Consider the following 21,911-nt stretch of genomic DNA (forward strand, 5'->3'; position numbering starts at 1 on the left):
CACACGTGCACACACATACTTACACGCGCATGCATGCACTCACTCACTTACACACCGGCACACATGTATAGGTAGTTCCACAGGCACACACACATATATACACACACACACTTAATTCCACACACTTCATTCTTCGTCAGTGTGTTCCAGGAAGCAGGGCTACTACTGCAAGTCATGTTAATGCCAGTGCTCTGAAAGGATAAGATTGATCTCATGATCAGATAGTGAAAACACTGTCACATGGGTTGGATACAGTACAGCTAGCCTCCATACATCTCACAGAAATAGCATTATCGTAAATGTCCTCACATGTAGGTCTTGTTTTGCTTGAAATACCTGATTTACCATGTAGAGAATTCATAGCATAGATATGTGAACGATGTTGAGGTAAGCCTCACTGTAGTTCAGTAGCAGGAGAATGATGAACCGTACCCAGTGCAGCCACCGATGACAGATAAACAATTATAGGTGCATGAAGGATCAATTTTTATTAGGCCTGCTAATAGTACTCAAGCCTTGCAAATTGTGAGTAAAATGCCACCAGATGGCTAGTATTGACTATCATACACTCTTAGAAAAGAGGATTCAAAAAGGATTCATAAGCTGTCCCCATAGAAGAACCCTTTTGGTATATCTACTTTCTCAGGCTGGGGAAAATATCCCTGTGGCTTTCCCCTAAAGAGCTTATCTTTCTCAGGCTCGCCAACATGAGACATGTCTCCAAGACCGCTCAGTTACATAACTGATGCACTGTAGCTCATCCAGAGAAATGATAATCCTCCGTTACTATGGATACAGCCTTCCCAACAGGCCTTCATTTGTGCTGGGCGGGAGAAATTACTTGAACTAAAGGGGTCCTATTCTATTCAATCACTGGTGTTCGGAAATGTGGGGTTAAAGATGGAATAACACAATCTGTCTTCATGACAGAATGGATATGGTTTGGATTTTTTTTTTAAGGTACAATCTGTTCGATTTCCTTCTGCTGATTGTTGATAATGTATTGTAATTAGTTATAATATGCCAACCTGTGATTCTTTTGAAGAATATGATATAATCATGTTAGTGAGCCCAACAACTGTAAATATTTCGTAGACAAGGGTTATTTAAATATGCACATTTTATGGACTGCACCTAAATGGTAAAACAAAATAAACAAATCTGGAAAATAAGGATTTTAGGATGTTATTCCCCATCTCAGAAAAACTGATCTGGAAACAGATACTGATTGAGCAGTCCTATATCTCAATTTGTCTGATGATGGGTAATAGACCGATTCCAGTTGGCAGTTTCAGTAGCACCGGCCTTAACAGTCAAACAGCAGTGTGGTTAACTCTGCTGACCGCTCCTTGTGTTGTGACTGTGGGTGGATGAGACGCAAAATAGAATTAAGACATGGAAATAAACAATATTAGATTACACAGCTGCAGAGAGAAACACTTTTCATCTGGCAATGAGCCAGAATTGGATAAATCATCCAACTCATATTGCGTATGCTGTCAAATGCGGCACAATGTTGTTGTGATAATATCCCAGAGGTAGACGGAGAGATAGATGTGTTAGCGTCAAGAGTAAGTTTCCAGGTAGGTTATGGAACCTTTGTTGCAATAAAAAAAAAAAAACTCCCGTATTATCTATTAGAGTAGGGGGGGGGGGGGGTGTACTAGACTTTCCCGTTAGCCAGCTGTTATAGCCTAATATTGTTAAACAATGCTGTCATACAAACATCGTTATGCTACTGGTTTAGTCGGCATATTGAATAAATATCGATTATGTGAATCTAATGACAAAGTATGAATAAACGTAATTGTAGAGAAAGGCTACAATTCCATAGATCAATAGATGATATGGAGGGGCCCAGCTATTTTGGCACCATAACAATACGTAGTCAATGGCACAAGACACGCCCTTTCTCGTATCAGCCCATAACACAAGTAGGCTATTATGGTAAGTAGACTCACTAAGTAGTGAATCCATAACATTAAATATATAAACAAATTAAATATAATTCTAAATGCTCACTATTGCTATCACAGCTGCAACATTTTAACAATTTGATATTGATAGCAAACCACGCCTCTCAATACTTGGATAAATGCAGGGACGCGACACGTGACTCCGTAACAAAATCAAGTATGGCGGAATCTGTCAGAAAATGATTATTTCGCCAGTAGACTTCACTAGTGATAAAGTCAACATATTTATTCTGCATCTTTCTCGGGACAGGGCCGCCTCTTGGAGATACTAGGTGAGCATATCGTTTATCTTTTCGACGAATGTAGCTCTTCGAAGTGCAAAAATATTCAGTATGTTGCTTAGGCAATGATGCATCGATTACGGGCGAGGGGACAATCCTATCAAAACAATGTCTGCTGCCTGAAGTTTCCAGTTGAGCTGGTCGTGCTAATAATATACGTATTCCTGCAAAAAATAGATTGAATTAGCACAATATGTTGGATATAGAAAGAGTGCTTATTATTATTGTCCGACGTGCTGCGTGCGGAAGAATATTTATGTTTGATCGCGAAATGCGTATCTGGCGCGCGAAATGTTTAGCTACGCACGGTCTCTGACGTGCGTTGATTTGTTCCTGTGTTCTATTTTTAGAACATGGCGGTGGATAGTGCTACACATACATGTTGATAGGGATAGTGTATCGGCAATTTTTTTGCCTTTCTAGATCTTAATGTTACGCAATGTTAAAGGAGAAATGACTGGGAAAGTCAGCTGTGTCTGTCAATGGGCGGTGGTGAAGTAGCTGTATGCGTCAACCTTTTTTTTGTGAATGGGGGGCGTGCTGGTGAAATTGTGGTCAGAGAGCGAAAGACTGAGTGCATTTTTGCTTTTGTGTTTTAGTACAACATCCTACTGATTATTTTAGTATGCCTACGTTTTATTTATTCATCAGAAAGCAGTTTTTTTTAACATTCATGCCAAATGTATACATAATTAAAGAATGTGTAGATGTGTATGTAGCGTGTTATTAAAAATCTACCAGGTACTGAAGATGAGTAGCAATATTGTAGATTGGTCCTAGAGCTATACGCCCTGGGCCTCTTTCTCTGAGCGAGAGGGACTCTCTCTACAAATCTGTCACCCTGTATCACACAACCAGTTTGGAGACAATGGGGCCAGACAAGTGTGGACACACACACACACACACACACACACACACACACAGCCCATAGAGAGGGAGTGCAGGGGCATAGCGCCCGGGGTTTACCCCCCCCCCCCCCCCCTCTACACAGACACGCACACAAACCCCTTTCCATCACAAAGCGTGAATGTCTGCCAGCTGTGACCGACTTTTGGAGGTTTGTCCCGCAGCTCCACACTCTGCCCCTCTGTCTTGAGAAGCCCTTACCACAACCCCCACCCCACCTCTCTCAACACACATCCTCCCTCCCTACCTCCAGGCCATTAGCTTAGCCCTACACATGATGGGTGGTCTAGTAGTCTGTTTGTTGTGGGTAATCATTCCATCTGTACACTTAATGTTGTGTTAGTGTAGGGGGATTCAGAATGAATGATTGTTTCTGAATCCAGCTCAGATTTATGTTGCTAATCTGTCATTCTCTCTCTTTTTTGTGTGTGTTTTTTTTAAAGGCTGGTACAAGTGAGCGGGTGTCTCTGATTGGATTACCTGAACAGTAGGCTGTAAGGTGGAGGACTGTTTCCTGTTGCTGACCAGTGAAGACACCTGTGGGTGGTTGTGTTTCCTGTTGCTGACCAGTGAAGACACTTGTGGGTGATTGTGTTTCCTGTTGCTGACCAGTGAAGAGACCTGTGGGTGGTTGTGTTTCCTGTTGCTGATCAGTGAAGAGACCTGTGGGTGGTTGTGTTTCCTGTTGCTGACCAGTGAAGAGACCTGTGGGTGGTTGTGTTTCCTGTTGCTGACCAGTGAAGACACTTGTGGGTGGTTGTGTTTCCTGTTGCTGATCAGTGAAGAGACCTGTGGGTGGTTGTGTTTCCTGTTGCTGACCAGTGAAGACACTTGTGGGTGGTTGTGTTTCCTGTTGCTGATCAGTGAAGAGACCTGTGGGTGATTGTGTTTCCTGTTGCTGACCAGTGAAGAGACCTGTGGGTGGTTGTGTTTCCTGTTGCTGATCAGTGAAGAGACCTGTGGGTGGTTGTGTTTCCTGTTGCTGACCAGTGAAGAGACCTGTGGGTGATTGTGTTTCCTGTTGCTGACCAGTGAAGAGACCTGTGGGTGGTTGTGTTTCCTGTTGCTGATCAGTGAAGAGACCTGTGGGTGGTTGTGTTTCCTGTTGCTGACCAGTGAAGAGACCTGTGGGTGGTTGTGTTTCCTGTTGCTGACCAGTGAAGAGACCTGTGGGTGATTTTGTTTCCTGTTGTTGATCAGTGAAGAGACCTGTGGGTGGTTGTGTTTCCTGTTGCTGACCAGTGAAGAGACCTGTGGGTGATTTTGTTTCCTGTTGTTGATCAGTGAAGAGACCTGTGGGTGGTTGTGTTTCCTGCTGAGGAGTACTGTGGCCCTGATTGTGGTACACATCAGACCAGCCCCCTTCCCTACACACACACACACACACACACACTAACCCCCCCGACCCACACACACACTATAACCCCCCCGACCCACCCACACACACTCCACCTATCCCGTCCTCCTCCTCTCCAGGCCGTATATTTTAAAACTTCACTGGATTCTCCGAGGACTATCCTGTCAACAATGACATCACACAGTCACCAAGGTAAGCCCTTTACCATGCTCACTGGATCCATCTCACGTAGGCCTAATGTACCATCTCAGAATACCTCCCTTTCAAATCTTATTCAAGTCTATAACAAACCATGACGTCGACTCACTCAAAATAATATTTTGGGTTCTTTTCTGTTTCTTTGGCTTGTCCTGTAGATAATGTATTTGTGCACATGATTGAATATACAGTATGATGCTGTGAAGTGTCCTACTGTTCCGCCTGTGTTCGTCAAATTGCGTCCATGACAAAGAGGTAGGCTAACTAAAGGTCTCTACTGTTGTGGATGGTGCGATTGGCCGTGTGTACCTAACACACTGGGGGATGTGTGCACTATAAATATCCTCGCCCAGGTAACATCTGGAGCGCCCCTGAGAAGGCTGAGGTAACCCCTCCAGCCTTAAAGTATATCTTATGAATGATTCCTGACGATACCAGGACAAGAAAATGTCATGGTTTTCTCAAAATTGTATTCATAGGATGGTCCTTTGGAGGAAGGATTGATGACATATATTTGACATTTGTATATAAAAGCATAATTGAGAAATAATTAATCAAAGTTGGCATATTTATGACATTTTTGCCTTACCCAGGCTTCCTTTTTAAGACTCCGTAATGTTTCATACAGGATTCACACCTATACCACATCTGCTAGGAGCCCAAGGCAGGCTTACAGTACCTGGAGTACTTCAAATATTATGATATCGGCCATTTTATTTCAAGAGTCTTGTTAGTTGGACTTAATTCATGTGGCGGCCATGATGTTTAAATTTGACCTGAATACATACTGGTCTGCGTTCTAAGTGGCACCCAATTCCTTAGATAGGCCTAGTGCACTAGCTTTTGACAGTCACTATATAGGGAATAGGGTGCCATATAGGATTGTGTTGTGAGAAACCTCGAGGTAGACCTACACCATACTAGGTAGTCCCCACTCCCCAGCCGAGCTGAAGCCAAGCCAAAGTAAGCACATTACATCGTTAGTTGATGCCTGGATTAGTTAGCCTTAACACTTAACACACTTAGAGTTTTAAATCCAGCCTAATGCTTGTTGGAGATTCTCCATCCTTTTCTCTGTGAGTATGGTGTGATACCAACCCTTTATTTTTCTCTCTCCATTCTTCTTTCACTTTAAACTGAACTACTGTAGATGTGTGTGATTGTTGCCATGTCTATGGTCTGCATGGCATTATGAGTCCATTATCAGCTTACTTCCAGCGGCTTTTTTTATCTTCCATTTATTTTACTAAATACTTTCTTAACACTTTTTTAATTAACTGCATTGTTGGTAAGTAAGCATTTCACTGTAAGGTATTCGGCTCTTGTGACAAATAACATTTGATCAAACACTCAGGCGTTTGCTCGTACCTACCATAACTGCTCCTTTTTGTCGATCATTTGTGGAATTGCAGGCTCTTCAGTTTAAATGTTATACTTCCTCTAAATCTTAATTATTATTATTTTTTTTAATTTTACCCCGTTTTCTCCCCAATTTCGTGGTATCCAATTGTTTAGTAGCTACTATCTTGTCTCATAGCTACAACTCCCATACGGGCTCGGTAGGGACGATACACAACCCAACCAAGCCTTCTTAACACAGCGCGCATCCAACCCGGAGGCCAGCCGCACCAATGTGTCGGAGGAAGCATCTGGTTAGCGCGCCCGGCCTGCCACAGGTGCGCGATGAGACAAGGATATCAACAATTGTGCGTCGCCCCACAGACCTCTCGGTCGCGGCCGGTTACAGAGCCTGGACGTGAACCCAGAGTTTCTGGTGGCACAGCTGCAGTACAGCGCCCTTAACCACTGCGCCACCCGGGAGGCCCTCTAAATATTTTCTAAGAACCCCCCCATCTCTCTACAAGTTGGGCGATAGGCTAGTTCTCAGGAATAGGATCAGTCAGATAGTTGGTTCACTGTGCAGTCTGTATGAGCGTATATCTGAGATCAAATTTGACTGTTTGCATAGAAGTGATTATCTGCTCGGAAAACTTAGCATATTAGCCGTTGACATCTGCTCAACATTGAGCTTGCACTAACGCACACAGGCTACAGTAGCCATGTTGTATTGAAAGATGCTTAGTGCTACATTCTGAAAAAAAATAGTTAACAATATGCACAGCTGCTTGGCCTGGCCTGGTGACCATCAGCTGATGCAGACGGTGACAAGTGACACAGAGATCCATTTGTGTGTCCTCACACATTAAAAGTCAGTCCATACCCATTCAACAACGTGATTTGTAGATCCTTGCTAGACTAGAGCTACTAATACACATGGTGAGCACACCTTCACACAGCTGAATATGACATGTAGGCCTCTGACATGTATCTGTAGGCCTCTGACATGTATCTGTAGGCCTCTGACATGTATCTGTAGGCCTCTGACATGTATCTGTAGGCCTCTGACATGGATCTGTAGGCCTCTGACATGGATCTGCAGGCCTCTGACATGGATCTGCAGGCCTCTGACATGTATCTGCAGGCCTCTGACATGGATCTGCAAGCCTCTGACATGGAACTGCAGGCCTCTGACATGGATCTGCAGGCCTCTGACATGGATCTGCAGGCCTCTGACATGGATCTGCAGGCCTCTGACATGGATCTGCAGGCCTCTGACATGGATCTGCAGGCCTCTGACATGGATCTGCAGGCCTCTGACATGGATCTGCAGGCCTCTGACATGGATCTGCAGGCCTCTGACATGGATCTGCAGGCCTCTGAAATGGATCTGCAGGCCTCTGACATGGATCTGCAGGCCTCTGACATGGATCTGCAAGCCTCTGACATGGATCTGCAGGCCTCTGACATGGATCTGCAGGCCTCTGACATGGATCTGCAGGCCTCTGACATGGATCTGCAGGCCTCTGACATGGATCTGCAGGCCTCTGACATGGATCTGCAGGCCTCTGACATGGATCTGCAGGCCTCTGACATGGATCTGCAGGCCTCTGACATGGATCTGCAGGCCTCTGACATGGATCTGCAAGCCTCTGACATGTATCTGCAAGCCTCTGACATGTATCTGCAGGCCTCTGACATGGATCTGCAGGCCTCTGACATGGATCTGCAGGCCTCTGACATGGATCTGCAGGCCTCTGACATGGATCTGCAGGCCTCTGACATGTATCTGCAGGCCTCTGACATGGATCTGCAGGCCTCTGACATGGATCTGCAGGCCTCTGACATGGATCTGCAGGCCTCTGACATGTATCTGCAGGCCTCTGACATGGATCTGCAGGCCTCTGAAATGGATCTGCAGGCCTCTGAAATGGATCTGCAGGCCTCTGACATGTATCTGCAGGCCTCTGAAATGGATCTGCAGGCCTCTGAAATGGATCTGCAGGCCTCTGAAATGGATCTGCAGGTCTCTGAAATGGATCTGCAGGCCTAGTGTAAACAGTGGATTTACCAGGTATTTTAGACTGTTGCTGCAGTTATCCCACATAAAAAAACAGCCCAGTGGTTCTCTGCCAGGACCTGTCAGTCTTCTCCGTCACGCCCCTGTGGTTTTCCCATGATCCTCGGCGGTGGCCCCTCTGTGGTTGTGGTCACTGGTCAGACGGGCACGCTTAACATCAGTTCCCATGGCGATGCAGTGACTGCCCGGGCTGCCCTGTGCAGTGCCTGTCAGTTTAGCTGCGGTAGATAAGAGACCTGCCTGCCCACAATCACAGCACTGTGTGGGTGTGTCACTCCCTTAGCTCTGTAGCTGTCCCATTAGTTTTCTCTTCCTCCATTCTTCCATTTGTTAGGAAGAACATATTGGAGATTTTTGTCGTCTTCCAGTGATTTACTTTGAAAAGTCTGAATACTCGTCATACACAAAGCAAGCATGCACACACATTCAGAAAACATAGGCCCTAAGTCTTTCAAACTCAACTCTGGACCTCGACACTAGTTCCACTGCATATTGTCATGGTTTCCCTCTAATCTGGTACCGAGTTATACCCCTGCCCTAGCCCTTACATCCTGTGTTGTTCCTAGGTTTTTAGAGCTTCCTCGTGGAACAGTTGGATGCCTGCAGTGCAGAGATTGCTTAACCATCTACTGAACGTAATGTCTAAGCACACAGACTAACGTTGTTTTTGCGGTCGTGAAGAGATATTGAACGAGTATCCCATCGGGCCTCATAAATAGGCTTAATATTTCAGCAGAGTAGGAAGCAGCACATTGATAGTGTTGGGAAATGATAGCAGTGGGCTCTAGCCGGCAAGGTGTTACGTTATCCCACTCAGTGATTCTAAGGGTTTCCTGGAACCACCGCAAACATGTTTACCATAGCTAGAGCTGGCCCGGCACTGAGTCATGACACACACACTGTTCCATTCAGAGCAGAGGCACGGTCGGTAAGTGATTGGGCGGTGGCTTTTTTTGAGCTTGATCTTTTCCTGGGAAAGATGTCGTTTTTTGAGCCAATACATCTTTGGCCCAGCAGATGATAAGTGAAGCTGGTCCAGTGTATTCACGTTGACAAAGGACTTTAACCTACTGTAATTCAATTCTCTCCTATCTCTGTTTCTATGGGGTTTTTATGTGGTTGAACCAGTGAACTTGACGTGCTACTCCTTGTCCTCTAATACAAGGCTCCTGTTGATGTGGGTTCGAAGAGGAAATGGTTTCCAGTATTATACAACTTTAAGGTGCTGATAGGCTCACTGATATGAGGCATATGGTGAACAGCAGCACACCTGGTTGTGGCTTACTGCTTCAGATCAGAGTAGACTGGTCTAGACTACAGAGGGTTTGACCTTCATGTTATCTTCTTCCTCAGAGAATAAGTGGTGAAACTAGTAGACTGACTGTGTGTGTCTAAATGTGAGCTTGTGTGTGTTCACGAGAGCGAGTGTGCATGTGTGACAGCGAAACACTGTTTTTGTCTCCTTACCCTCCTGTCATCCCCTCTCCGTCCATTATCCAATCCAACTAGAGGTGAAGGGGCTAATTAACCCCTTCACCTCTAGTTGGATTGGATAGTGTGTGGTTTAACCCTTTCTTCTCTCGTTGGATAGTGTGTGTGGTTTAACCCCTTCACCTCTAGTTGGATTGGATAGTGTGTGTGGTTTAACCCCTTCACCTCTAGTTGGATTGGATAGTGTGTGGTTTAACCCCTTCACCTCTAGTTGGATTGGATAGTGCGTGGTTTAATCCCTTCACCTCTAGTTGGATTGGATAGTGTGTGTGGTTTAACCCCTTCACCTCTAATTGGATTGGATAGTGTGTGTGGTTTAACCCCTTAACCTCTAGTTGGATTGGATAGTGTGTGTGGTTTAACCCCTTCACCTCTAGTTGGATTGGATAGTGTGAAGGGGTTAAAATCACTCCCACTTTACACATGAGAGCCATTCACTTAATCTCTAGTTGGATTGGATAGTGTGTGTGGTTTAACCCCTTCACCTCTAGTTGGATTGGATAGTGTGAAGGGGTTAAAATCACTCCCACTTTGCACATGAGAGCCATTCACTTATCCATGGGCTATTTATAGCAACACACATGAGTGAATGCATGGTGAACAAACAACCATTGTTGCTGGTTTCTTTGTGTGTGTGTGTATTTTCTGCATGATGGAGTAGTTGTCAGTGGCTGCTGCCATGTGCTGCAGAGCAGACCTATAAATGGAACAACAAGAACACTGAACACAAGGCTACATGACAGAAACACTCCTCTTCTGTTAGCAACTGTTGTCAATGCAACTCAACAGCTTTCAATAGCATGGACCGTAGAGGAGAGATGGTTCTCTCTCTGTCAAACCCCTGTAGACACACATCTCTTTCTTATCAGTGTGAGCCCAGGTGTTTTGATGGATGTCTAGTGCTGATGGCACCTTGTCTGCCCTTGAGACAGGTGAAGACAGAGAATATGTATACATAGAATAACATAAACATGTTACACCGTTGACAGGGTGATGTGGTTGGGTGAGGTCATTCAGTCCCGGGAGAAGGGTGTGGGTTGGGACCGACAGAGGGCCCTTCTGTACTCAGACAGGTGGTATAGTCTGGGATGTAACTGAGGAATGGCCGGGCCAGCATCTCAGAAACTGAACCATTGTTACATTGTGTGCATTTGTACGTACTGGTAAGTGTACAACCAGATTTTTTTCTGTCAAAATGCGCATCTTCAGATTCTCTTGCCAAATGTCCTCATTGCACCCAATGACCATTGACAATAATTTCTGACAGACCTTCCAGCCTGACAGATTGTCCTCTCCCTCACCAAGAATTGGCTTAGGCCTGCTTTGGCCTGGTCCACTCTAGTCTCCCCCAGCCCAACACATCCAGGACCAGGGGTTATGTCCTGCCTGGGTGAAACCGCCCTGGACCCTACCATCCAACCTGACTGTCCAGAGTAAGGCTCCACTGGGTGTCCCACCCCCTTAAACAAACACCCCATTATGGGCTCCATAGTGGGGCCTGGTCCACTCTAGCCTCCCCCAGCCCAACACATCCAGGACCAGGGGTTATGTCCTGCCTGGGTGAAACCGCCCTGGACCCTACCATCCAACCTGACTGTCCAGAGTAAGGCTCCACTGGGTGTCCCGTCCCCCTTAAACAAACACCCCATTATGGGCTCCATAGTGGTGCCTGGTCCACTCTAGCCTCCCCCAGCCCAACACATCCAGGACCAGGGGATATGTCCTGCCTGGGTGAAACCGCCCTGGACCCTACCATCCAACCTGACTGTCCAGAGTAAGGCTCCACTGGGTGTCCCGCCCCCCTTAAACAAACACCCCATTATGGGCTCCATAGTGGGGCCTTGTCCCTCTGCCTGTTCCTCGGCTCTGTTTTTAATTGGCATTAGGCTAGAGACAGTGGCGGGGGAAAGGAGATAATGAGAGGAAAGAGTCTCTTTGTGTGTCCGAGCCGCCTGAGGCCTTTATGTCCCTAACTCCACACAGAGAGAAACCGGATACAGGGTGTACTGCCAGCCGCAATTACAGTTTACACAGACGAAAGCAAACCTATTCTGGCTTTTGACATGGCCTGTCATTGTTTAGGACAGGCAAGGGGAGGAGGACGATGATATCAAGTTAAAGTCTGGGATGTGAGTGGAATGGATGGATGGCTGGATGGATGGATGGATGGATGGCTGGCTGGATGCGCGATTGGTTGAAGTGCTTACTTTTTTATTGATGATTTCTTTGTTTATCGTCGGGTTCCTCTTATAAGCCAGACTGACATGAAGCTAGGAGGTTCTTAGTGGCATTGTAACGCTTGTGCCTCTTGAGTTCTGGTGGTTCTGGAAGTGTGAGGTTAATGATGGGCTTATTTACTAGGAAACTTCCCTTCTCTGATCGTCAAACCAAAGTTGGTCTTTTCAAAAAAGTCCCAGTCTTCCAAGGCCACACTTTTCAATGGCATCTGTTCACTTTTCTCCTCAATTAATATTAGCCATTTTCCTTAATTCATTCATATGCATTGTATATAGGTCACATGTTATCTAACCATGCTATGCCATGTCAAATGGCTTCTGTGATGCTGGGAAACAGAGAGATACATGCCTACTCCTCCACTCATTACCGTCCCAATGTTTCTCTGCTCCTCCTCCCAGTGTGAACGGGAACCTAAAGGTCGCCTCTGTTCACAGAACGGGTCTCTCTTTATGACAGGACGTCAGAGCCTGCCCCAGAAGTCAGGGGTCGCTGATTGTGGGCTTGTTGCTATGACGTCAGATACTGACCCCAGGAAGTGAATGGGATGGCCCTAGAGGAAGTGTCTCCTAAGGAGAGGCCTGTCTGGTTGATGGTATTGTTCCTCTGTGTGTGATCTCTCCATGGTACACACAGCGGGGAGGGGAAATGCAACCAGTGTAATGAGACAGGAGCATCCTTCCTGACTCTGTGTGTGTGAGAGAGAGTGATTTACTAATGAGTGTGGAGTGCATGAACGTGGACTGCGAATGGGTACATGAGGACTGGGGCTGTGATGATACCAGTATTGCGAACAGATCAAACTATTTGGTCTTTTAATAACTGCTGTATGTAAAACATTGTGTGCTTAAGATTGGATATTGTTACTGATGATGTTTGTTTTCAACATTAGGGCTGTTTTTCTAAAGAAGTTAAATCCACTTTCTTTTGTTTCCTGGCCACGATACTACCGAGTATCGCTATACTGGTACCGTCCTGTCCCTAATGAGTACCAACTTATTGTAAAACACACATCCCATAGCAGTCTATTTTCCCATAGGAAGAAACACAACAGTGGACAGTGTGGCTGTGGCCTCCCATGTGTGAGACTGCAGTACTACCAGTTTGGTCTAGTTAGACTGCAGTACTACAAGTTTGGTCTAGTTAGACTGCAGTACTACCAGTTTGGTCTAGTTAGACTGCAGTAATACCAGTTTGGTCTAGTTAGACTGCAGTAATACCAGTTTGGTCTAGTTAGACTACGGTACTACCAGTTTGGTCTAGTTAGACTACGGTACTACCAGTTTGGTCTAGTGAGACTACGGTACTACCAGTTTGGTCTAGTGAGACTACGGTACTAACCAGTTTGGTCTAGTTAGAGACTGCGGTACTAACCCGTTGGTCTAGTTAGAGACTACGGTACTAACCTGTTGGTCTAGTTAGAGACTACGGTAAATCAAATCAAATCCCGTTGGTCTAGTTAGAGACTACGGTACTAACCCATTGGTCTAGTTAGAGACTACGGTACTAGCCCGTTGGTCTAGTTAGAGACTACGGTACTAGCCCGTTGGTCTAGTTAGAGACTACGGTACTAACCCGTTGGTCTAGTTAGAGACTACGGTACTAGCCCGTTGGTCTAGTTGGAGACTACGGTACTAGCCCGTTGGTCTAGTTGGAGACTACGGTACTAGCCCGTTGGTCTAGTTGGAGACTACGGTACTAGCCCGTTGGTCTAGTTGGAGACTACGGTACTAGCCCGTTGGTCTAGTTGGAGACTACGGTACTAGCCCGTTGGTCTAGTTGGAGACTACGGTACTAGCCCGTTGGTCTAGTTGGAGACTACGGTACTAGCCCGTTGGTCTAGTTGGAGACTACGGTACTAGCCCGTTGGTCTAGTTGGAGACTACGGTACTAGCCCGTTGGTCTAGTTGGAGACTACGGTACTAGCCCGTTTGGTCTAGTTGGAGACTACGGTACTAGCCCGTTTGGTCTAGTTGGAGACTACGGTACTAGCCCGTTTGGTCTAGTTGGAGACTACGGTACTAGCCCGTTTGGTCTAGTTGGAGACTACGGTACTAGCCCGTTTGGTCTAGTTGGAGACTACGGTACTAGCCCGTTTGGTCTAGTTGGAGACTACGGTACTAGCCCGTTTGGTCTAGTTGGAGACTACGGTACTAGCCCGTTTGGTCTAGTGGGAGACTACGGTACTTGCCAGTTTGGTCTAGTGGGAGACTACGGTACTTGCCAGTTTGGTCTAGTGGGAGACTACGGTACTGCCAGATTGGTCTCTATGATATCTCTCTGGCCTCCCATCAGTCTATGAACTACTATTCATTTTACACATGGTTCAATTCTGCTTTAAAGGGCTGCACATCATTTAATAGAACCCCTGCCAGCAGTTCCACCCATGCACACACACACACACACACACACACACACACACACACACACACACACACACACACACACACACGTGTTCATATTTATTCTGCACAGCATGGAGATGTGGTGCTTTTCATGTGGAAGGTCTTGATGAACAGTTGATTTCTTGAATCAGGAGTGTTAGTGCTTTGCTGGAACAAAAGCCTGCACACCCTGTCAGGTTCTCAGGACTAGTGTTGAAGAACAGTCACCACCTCCACAGACTGATACCCTGACCAGAGCGCCCTCTTGAGGTGCAGTAGGGAAGCCCCTGGTTCAGGGCTGGAAGGAAGGGGGTGTGGAGGTTTGTTCCTTTACCTTCATCTCCCTCCCTCCACTTGTTGTGTGTCTGTCTGTCTCAGGTTTCAGCTGTGGTTTCCAGTGAGAATCTCTCTGTGTGTCTAACTACAGCCCACAGAGTGAGACTAAGCAAGCTGGTATAACCCTCAGCTGCTGTACCATTACAGGCTGCAGACACACAGGTGTTGTCATTACCTGAACCTCAGCACACAGTCATGCAAAACAGGCCCTTCACTCTAGTAGCGATGCTAACAATTCTACATGGTCGACCTGTAACATAGTCATATATATATATATATATCACACACACCTAATTACCATAGCAAAGTCCGGCTGCAGGGAGCGGGATCATTTGTGTGTGATTTGCGGAGATATCATCTGACATTGGTTTGCATGTGTCTGTGTTTATTAAGTGTGTGTCTGTGTTTATTAAGTGTGTGTCTGTGTTTATTAAGTGTGTGTCTGTGTTTATTATTGTGTGTGTGTGTGTCTGGGTGTATTAACAGTGTGTGTCTGGGTGTATTAACAGTGTGTGTCTGGGTGTATTAACAGTGTGTGTCTGGGTGTATTAACAGTGTGTGTCTGGGTGTATTAACAGTGTGTGTCTGGGTGTATTAACAGTGTGTGTCTGGGTGTATTAGCAGTGTGTGTGTGTGTGGGTGTATTAGCAGTGTGTGTGTGTGTGTATTAACAGTGTGTGTCTGGGTGTATTAACAGTGTGTGTCTGGGTGTATTAACAGTGTGTGTCTGGGTGTATTAACAGTGTGTGTCTGGGTGTATTAACAGTGTGTGTGTGGGTGCATTAGCAGTGTGTGTGTGGGTGCATTAGCAGTGTGTGTGTGGGTGCATTAGCAGTGTGTGTGTGGGTGGGTGTATTAGCAGTGTGTGTGTGGGTGTATTAGCAGTGTGGGTGTATTAGCAGTGTGTGTCTGGGTGTATTAACGGTGTATTAACGGTGTATGTGTCTGGGTGTATTAACGGCGTAGGTGTATTAACGGCGTGTGTCTGGGTGTATTAACGGTGTAGGTGTATTGACGGTGAGTGTCTGGGTGTATTAACGGTGTAGGTGTCTGGGTGTATTAATGGTGTATGTGTCTGGGTGTATGTGTATTAACAGTGTATGTGTATTAACGGCGCGTGTCTGGGTGTGTTAACGGTGTATGTGTATTCTAACGGCGTGTGTGTGTGTGTTAGCAGTGTGTGTCTGTGTATTAGCAGTGTGTGCCTGTGTGTTAACGGTGTGTGCCTGTGTGTTAGCGGTGTGTGCCTGTGTGTTAGCGGTGTGTGCCTGTGTGTTAGCGGTGTGTGCCTGTGTGTTAGCGGCGTGTGTCTGTGTGTGTTAACGGCGTGTGTTTGTGTGTGTTAACGCCGTGTGTCTGTGTGTGTTAACGCCGTGTGTCTGTGTGTGTTAACGGCGTGTGTCTGTGTGTGTTAACGGTGTGTGTCTGTGTGTGTCAATCTGGGTCATCTGAGAGGTAAAGTGTGGGTCTGCCATTTGTCCTCTCTCTCTCTCTCACTGGCCACACCTGGACTGCTCACTGTAACTCTGAAGGTAAAATACTCTACAAGGCTTTGATCACATTGTTATTTGTCATAAATGGCCTCTTTTGCACCATGTTTTGCCTCATCCTCCCTGATCTGCAAGGTGGAGCAGACATACAGACGGCTGAGAATATACACCCCCCCCCACACACACGCACACAGCCGGTTGAGTTAGTACTGCATGGTATAGCCCAAGGCCCGTAGCTAATTAAACCTCTGTGTGTGTCTGGTCCAGGGAGAGCTCCAGAAATAGACCAAACACAGCTAGACGCCTGTTTTCCTGTTTCTTTCCCCCGAAGGGACCCCACATTTTGTTTTCGACGCCTGTCTTTTTTTAAAGGACGCAAAGCATCTTTATGGCTTGATGCAACATTATGTACGCCACTTCCAAGTGTGCTTATCTGGACAGCAAACCTGTGTGTGTGTGTGAGAGAGAGAGAGAAGATTTGTTTTTAGTTTTTGCATCTGTAGGCCATGTCCTTTTCTGAGGTGTTTTGTTGCTCCTGGCCATGTCATTATGCTCTCTGATCTCTCTAATATCGTAGCCTCTCGTTTCCCTGATTCTTTCCATTCCCTCCTTTTTTCTTGTTGATCATTTTCTCTATAGCCCCTGTTCCCTCCCCCTCCTTTTCTCTTCATCTCAGCCCCTACCCAGTTTCCCCTCCGTCTCCCCCACCTCTCCTCTGTGGTTGGTCTATTTATAGCCCTGTCTTCCCAGGGCTCGGCTGGTACAAAAGCCTTTTCATGTTGCCACTATACTTTCAGCCTCGGTGCCTACGTACACAGACGGGAGAGAGGCATGGGCACACAGCTAGTGTGTGTGTGTGTGTGTGTGTGTGTGTGTGTGTGTGTGTGTGTGTGCGTGCTCGCTGTACCCAAAGGGAGTGTTATTTTTACCTTTCCCCTCCTCATTTTCTCTCCCACCCTCTCCCCTTCTCTCTCCATCTCTTTCTCCCACACTTGCTATGCTGAGCACAGCCAGTTTCAGCTGAGCCCAACAACCAGCCTACACACACACACACACACACACACACACACACACACACACACACACACACACTGTCTGATGAATGAACGGTGCCATTCCACTAAGCTTTCTTCAGGGCAGAGAACCCCTGGCATCTCAGCATGAGTTCCCAGCGTAGATTCTCTGCTGTTTCCAGGCGATTCAGGCTCTCTGGGTCCATAGCGAAGCGACGGTTGCTCCGTTAGGCTGTTTGCCGCGGTGGCTCCCTCTCAGAGGGGTGTCGTTCGGTCGGTTGATTGCGGTCGGGTTGTCTCGATGTTGCGGACCATATTTGAAGCGGAGTTCTCTCCCTCTCCCACAGAAGGACTCCTGGGCAAGGAGCAGCAGCTGGATGTCCTGAAGACGTCTGCCCTCAACCACATCCCCACAGGTAGGAGACCAACACATTACCTGTCTGTCTTTCATTCTGTGACTGAATGTCGACCGTTGTCTTTAGAATGTGTGTTTTTTAAGGTCTGTCTGTCACACAAAGCTAAGAGGAAAGCAATCCGGCTTTCTTGGAGCAGAAACGTTATGTGTGCTAAAACTGATAAGAATGCAGAAGTAATTTCATAAAAAAACATTAGCGGGGTGTGACGTATAACTTCAGATTAAACAAAATTGTTTACAGTCATGACTACTGGTTTCAATTTAATTTGCAGTGAATACTTTATGAATATATTGTATCAGCTTGCAAGGTTGCGAGCCAACCAGCCTGCTAACCTTAACACTACTAGCTTGCTAATGTTACATTAGCACTGGGTAAGCACTGGGTCAGACAGTTACTATAATCACCTAGCTTACAGCTACAGTAAAGCAACGTTTTGGAAATACATAACGCCATCTAACCAGTTTTCAAATAATGTTACCGGTATATGCATTTATCTAAGCTAGCCAACTAAAGTTAATTATTTTAGCCTACTAGCCTAGCTAGCCAACCACCACAGTTGACATAGCTAAGGAGTAAGCCAGAGAACAACTAGTCACAGGCAGGAACCCACAGAACAAGGGAGACATACCGATTGACGGCTGAGTTAGCTACAATAGTCAAAGAACAACCAAGAAGAGGCCTTCAGAGGGATAGTTTTATATATATATATATATATATGTGTGTGTACACACACACACACACACACACACACACACACACACACACACACACACACACACACACACACACACACACACAGAGTACCAGTCAAAAGCTTGGACACACCTATCATTCAAGTGTTTTATTTTATTTTGACTATTTTTCTACATTGTAGAATAATAGTGAAAACATCAAAACTATGAAATAACACATATGGAATCATGTAGTAACCAAAAAAGTGTTAAATCAAAATATATTTTAGATTCTTCAAAGTAGCCACCCTTTGCCTTGATGACAGCTTTTCACACTCTTGGCATTCTCTCAACCAGCTTCACCTGGAATGGTTTTCCATCAGTCTTGAAGGAGTTCCCACATATGCTGAGCACTGGTTGGCTGTTTTTTCTTCACTCTGCGGTCCAACTCATCTCAATTGGGTTGAGATCGGTTAATTGTGAAGGCCAGGTCATCTGATGCAGCACTTCATCACTCTCCTTCTTGGTCAAATAGCGCTTTACACAGTCTGGAGGTGTGAGTGGTCATTGTCCTGTTGAAAAACAAATGATAGTCCCGTTACGCCATCCCATCTGGTTTGGGCTTATCGTTGCAGAATGCTGTGGTTGCCATGCTGGTTAAGTGTGCCTTGGATTCTAAATAAATCAGTGTCACCAGCAAAGCACCCACACCATCACACCACCTCCTCCATGCTTTATGGTGGGAACCACAAATGCGGAGATCATCCGTTCACCTACTCTGAGTCTCACAAAGACACGGCAGTTGGAACCAAAAATCAAAAATTTGGACCAAAGGACAGATTTCCACTGGTCTAATGTCCATTGCTCATGTTTCTTGGCCCAAGCAAGTCTCTTCATATTGGTGTCCTTTAGTAGTTGTTTCTTTGCAGCAATTCGACCATGAAGGCTTCATTCACACAGTCTCCTCTGAACAGTTGTTGAGATGTGTCTGTTACATGAACTCTGAAGCATTTATTTGGGCTGCAATTTCTGAGGCGGGTAACTCTGAACTTATCCTCTGCAGCAGAGTTAACTCCGGGTCTTCCTTTCCTGTGGCGGTTCTCATGAGAGCCAGTTTCATCATAGCGCTTGATGGTTTATGCGACTGCACTTGAAGAAAGTTCTTGACATTTTCTGTATTGACTGACCTTCATGTTTTAAAGTAATGATGAACTTTCTTTGCTTATTTGAGCTGTTCTTGCCATAATATGGGCTTGGTCTTTTACCAAATCTATACAAACCCTACCTTGTCACTACACAACTGATTGGCTCAAATGCATTAAGAAGGAAAGTAATTCCACAAATGTACTTTTAACAAGGCACCCCTGTTCATTGAAATGCATTCCAGGTGCATGAAGCTGGTTGAGAGAATGCCAAGAGTGCAAACTGTCATCAAGGCAAAGGGTGGCTACTTTGAAGAATCTCAAATATAAAATATATTTTGATTTGTTTAATAGGTTTATGGTTACTACATGATTCCATATGTGTTATTTCATCATTTTGATGTCTTCACTATTATTCTACAATATAGAAAATAGTAGAAATTAAGAAAAACCCTTGAATGAGTGGGTGTGTCAACTTCTGACTGGTACTGTACAAAAGTATGTGGACACTCTTTCAAATTAGTGATTTCGGCTATTTTAGCCACACCCATTGCTGACAGGTGTAGAAATAGTCTGTCCTCAGTTGCAACATCAGCATAGGAACTGTTTGTCGGAGATTTCATGAAATGGGTTTCCATAGCCGAGCAGCCGCACACAAGCCAAAGATCACCATGCGCAATGCCAAGCTTCAGCTGGAGTGGTGTAAAGCTCACTGCCATTAGATTCTGGAGCAGTGGAAACTTGTTCTCTGGAGTGATGAATCACGTTTCACCATCTTGCAGTCTGATAGAGAAATCTGGGTTTGGCGGACTCCAGGAGAACGCTACCTGCCTGCATAGTGTCTACTCTAAAGTTTGGTGGAGGAGGAATAATGATCTGGGGCTGTTTTTCATGGTTCGGTTAGGCCCCTTAGTTCCAGTAAAGGGAAATCTTAACACTACAGCACGCAATGACATTCTAGACGTTTCTGTGCTTCCAAATTTTGTGGAAGGCCCTTTCCTGTTTCAGTATTCCCCCATGCACAAAACGAGGTCCGTACGGAAATTGTTGATCAGTGTGGAAGAACTTGACTGGCCTGCACAGAGCCCTGACCTCAACCCCATCGAACACCTTTGGGATGAATTGGAACGCAGACTGAGAGCCAGGCCTCATCGCGCAACATCAGTGCCCGACTTCACTAATGCTCTTGTGTCTGAATGGAAACAAGTCACAGCAGCAATGTTCCAACATCTGGTGGAAAGCCTTCCCAGAAGAGTGGAGGCTGTTATCTTGTTATGGCTGCAATCCCGATATCGGGATAAGTGTCATCAACAACCGCTGAATAGCATAGCGCTACATACAATAAATGTTACTATAAATATTTATATTCATGAAATCACAAGTGCAATATAGGAAAACACAGCTTAGCCTTTTGTTAATCCACATGTCGTGTCAGATTTAGAAATTATGCTTTACAGTGAAAGCAATCCAAGCGTTTGTGTAAGTTTATCGATCACACGATAAACATTAAGTACACTTAGCATCAGGTAGCTCGGTCACGAAAATCAGAAAAGCACTGAAATTAATCGTTTACCTTTGATCTTCGGATGTTTTCACTCACGAGACTCCCAGTTACACAACAAATGTTCCTTTTTGTTCCAGAAAGATTATTTTTAGATCCAAAATACCTCCGTTCGTTTGTTTGTCGCATTATGTTCAGAAATCCACAGGAAAGAGCGGTCACGACAACGCAGACGAAAATTCCAAATAGTTTCCATAATGTCCACAATGTTTTTTATAATCAATCCTCAGGTTGTTTTTAAAATATATAATCGATAATATATCAACCGCAAATGTCTTTCACAGTAGGAGAGGGGAAAACAATGGCTGTCCAAATTCTGTTGCGCGAGCAAAACTCGTGTGACCACGACGCGATGTTATTGTTCTGGCTCATTTTTCAAAATAAAAGCCTAAAACTATGTCTGAAGACTGTTGACACCTTGAGGAAGCGATAGAAAAAGGAATCTGGTTCATATCCCTTTAAATCCAGCAAAGGGAGGCTATGGAACATGGAGTTTTCAAAATAGTAGGTAGGAAATAGATGTTGCAGGCTTCACATTCACACTCGGCACTGCGCCTGGTTTCAGTCAGTGTCAAATCGAATCCTGCCTTCGGAGTCCTCCGGGGAGAAATGAGCACTGGATACAGTAGAGGTACACACAGTTCCCATACTCCAATCCGTTCACGTCAACCAGACACACTGTTCCAACTTAAAAGGTTGCTTCTCATTTTTGGGTCACAAATGAGTCGTAACCCTGTCCTTGTGGGTATTACTGCACTACTCGTGTATTACTGCACTAGCTACAAATGACAAATCTACAACACTCGCCCGACTACCAAACGCACAGGTGATGAGGATTTATATAGTTTCTTCTTCATGGATGTACATAGTAGCTCGGGAACACTTAGTTTGGAATGTAATACCATGCTAGCATGGCTAGTAGCTAACGATAGCCAGCTGGAACTAGATAGGTAGCACCTTTGTGGGTAGTTCTGAAGATATCCGGAAATAAGTGAATAAATATGTTAAAACGCTAAAACATAACTATGTTTGAAGT

General features: G+C 45.4%; 1 protein-coding gene across 3 annotated transcripts in view; it reads left to right on the forward strand.

Annotated features, from left to right (window-relative positions):
• Positions 1-2,139: 2,139 nt before the first annotated feature.
• LOC135542787 (histone deacetylase 4-like) overlaps positions 2,140-21,911 on the forward strand; it is an 82,513-nt gene continuing 62,741 nt past the window's right edge. Inside the window, exons 1-3 of one of the 3 annotated variants that reach the window (XM_064969983.1) lie at positions 2,140-2,248; positions 3,607-4,712; positions 17,433-17,501. In XM_064969983.1, coding sequence (XP_064826055.1) covers positions 4,691-4,712; positions 17,433-17,501 — 91 coding nt within the window. In that variant the 5' untranslated portion in view covers positions 2,140-2,248; positions 3,607-4,690. Of the gene's footprint in view, positions 2,249-3,606; positions 4,713-17,001; positions 17,502-21,911 lie in introns of those variants that run through there. The other 2 variants (XM_064969982.1, XM_064969981.1) reach the window with 2 other exon arrangements.

The sequence above is a fragment of the Oncorhynchus masou genome, chromosome 6, assembly GCF_036934945.1.
Source record: "Oncorhynchus masou masou isolate Uvic2021 chromosome 6, UVic_Omas_1.1, whole genome shotgun sequence".
NCBI lineage: Eukaryota > Metazoa > Chordata > Actinopteri > Salmoniformes > Salmonidae > Oncorhynchus > Oncorhynchus masou.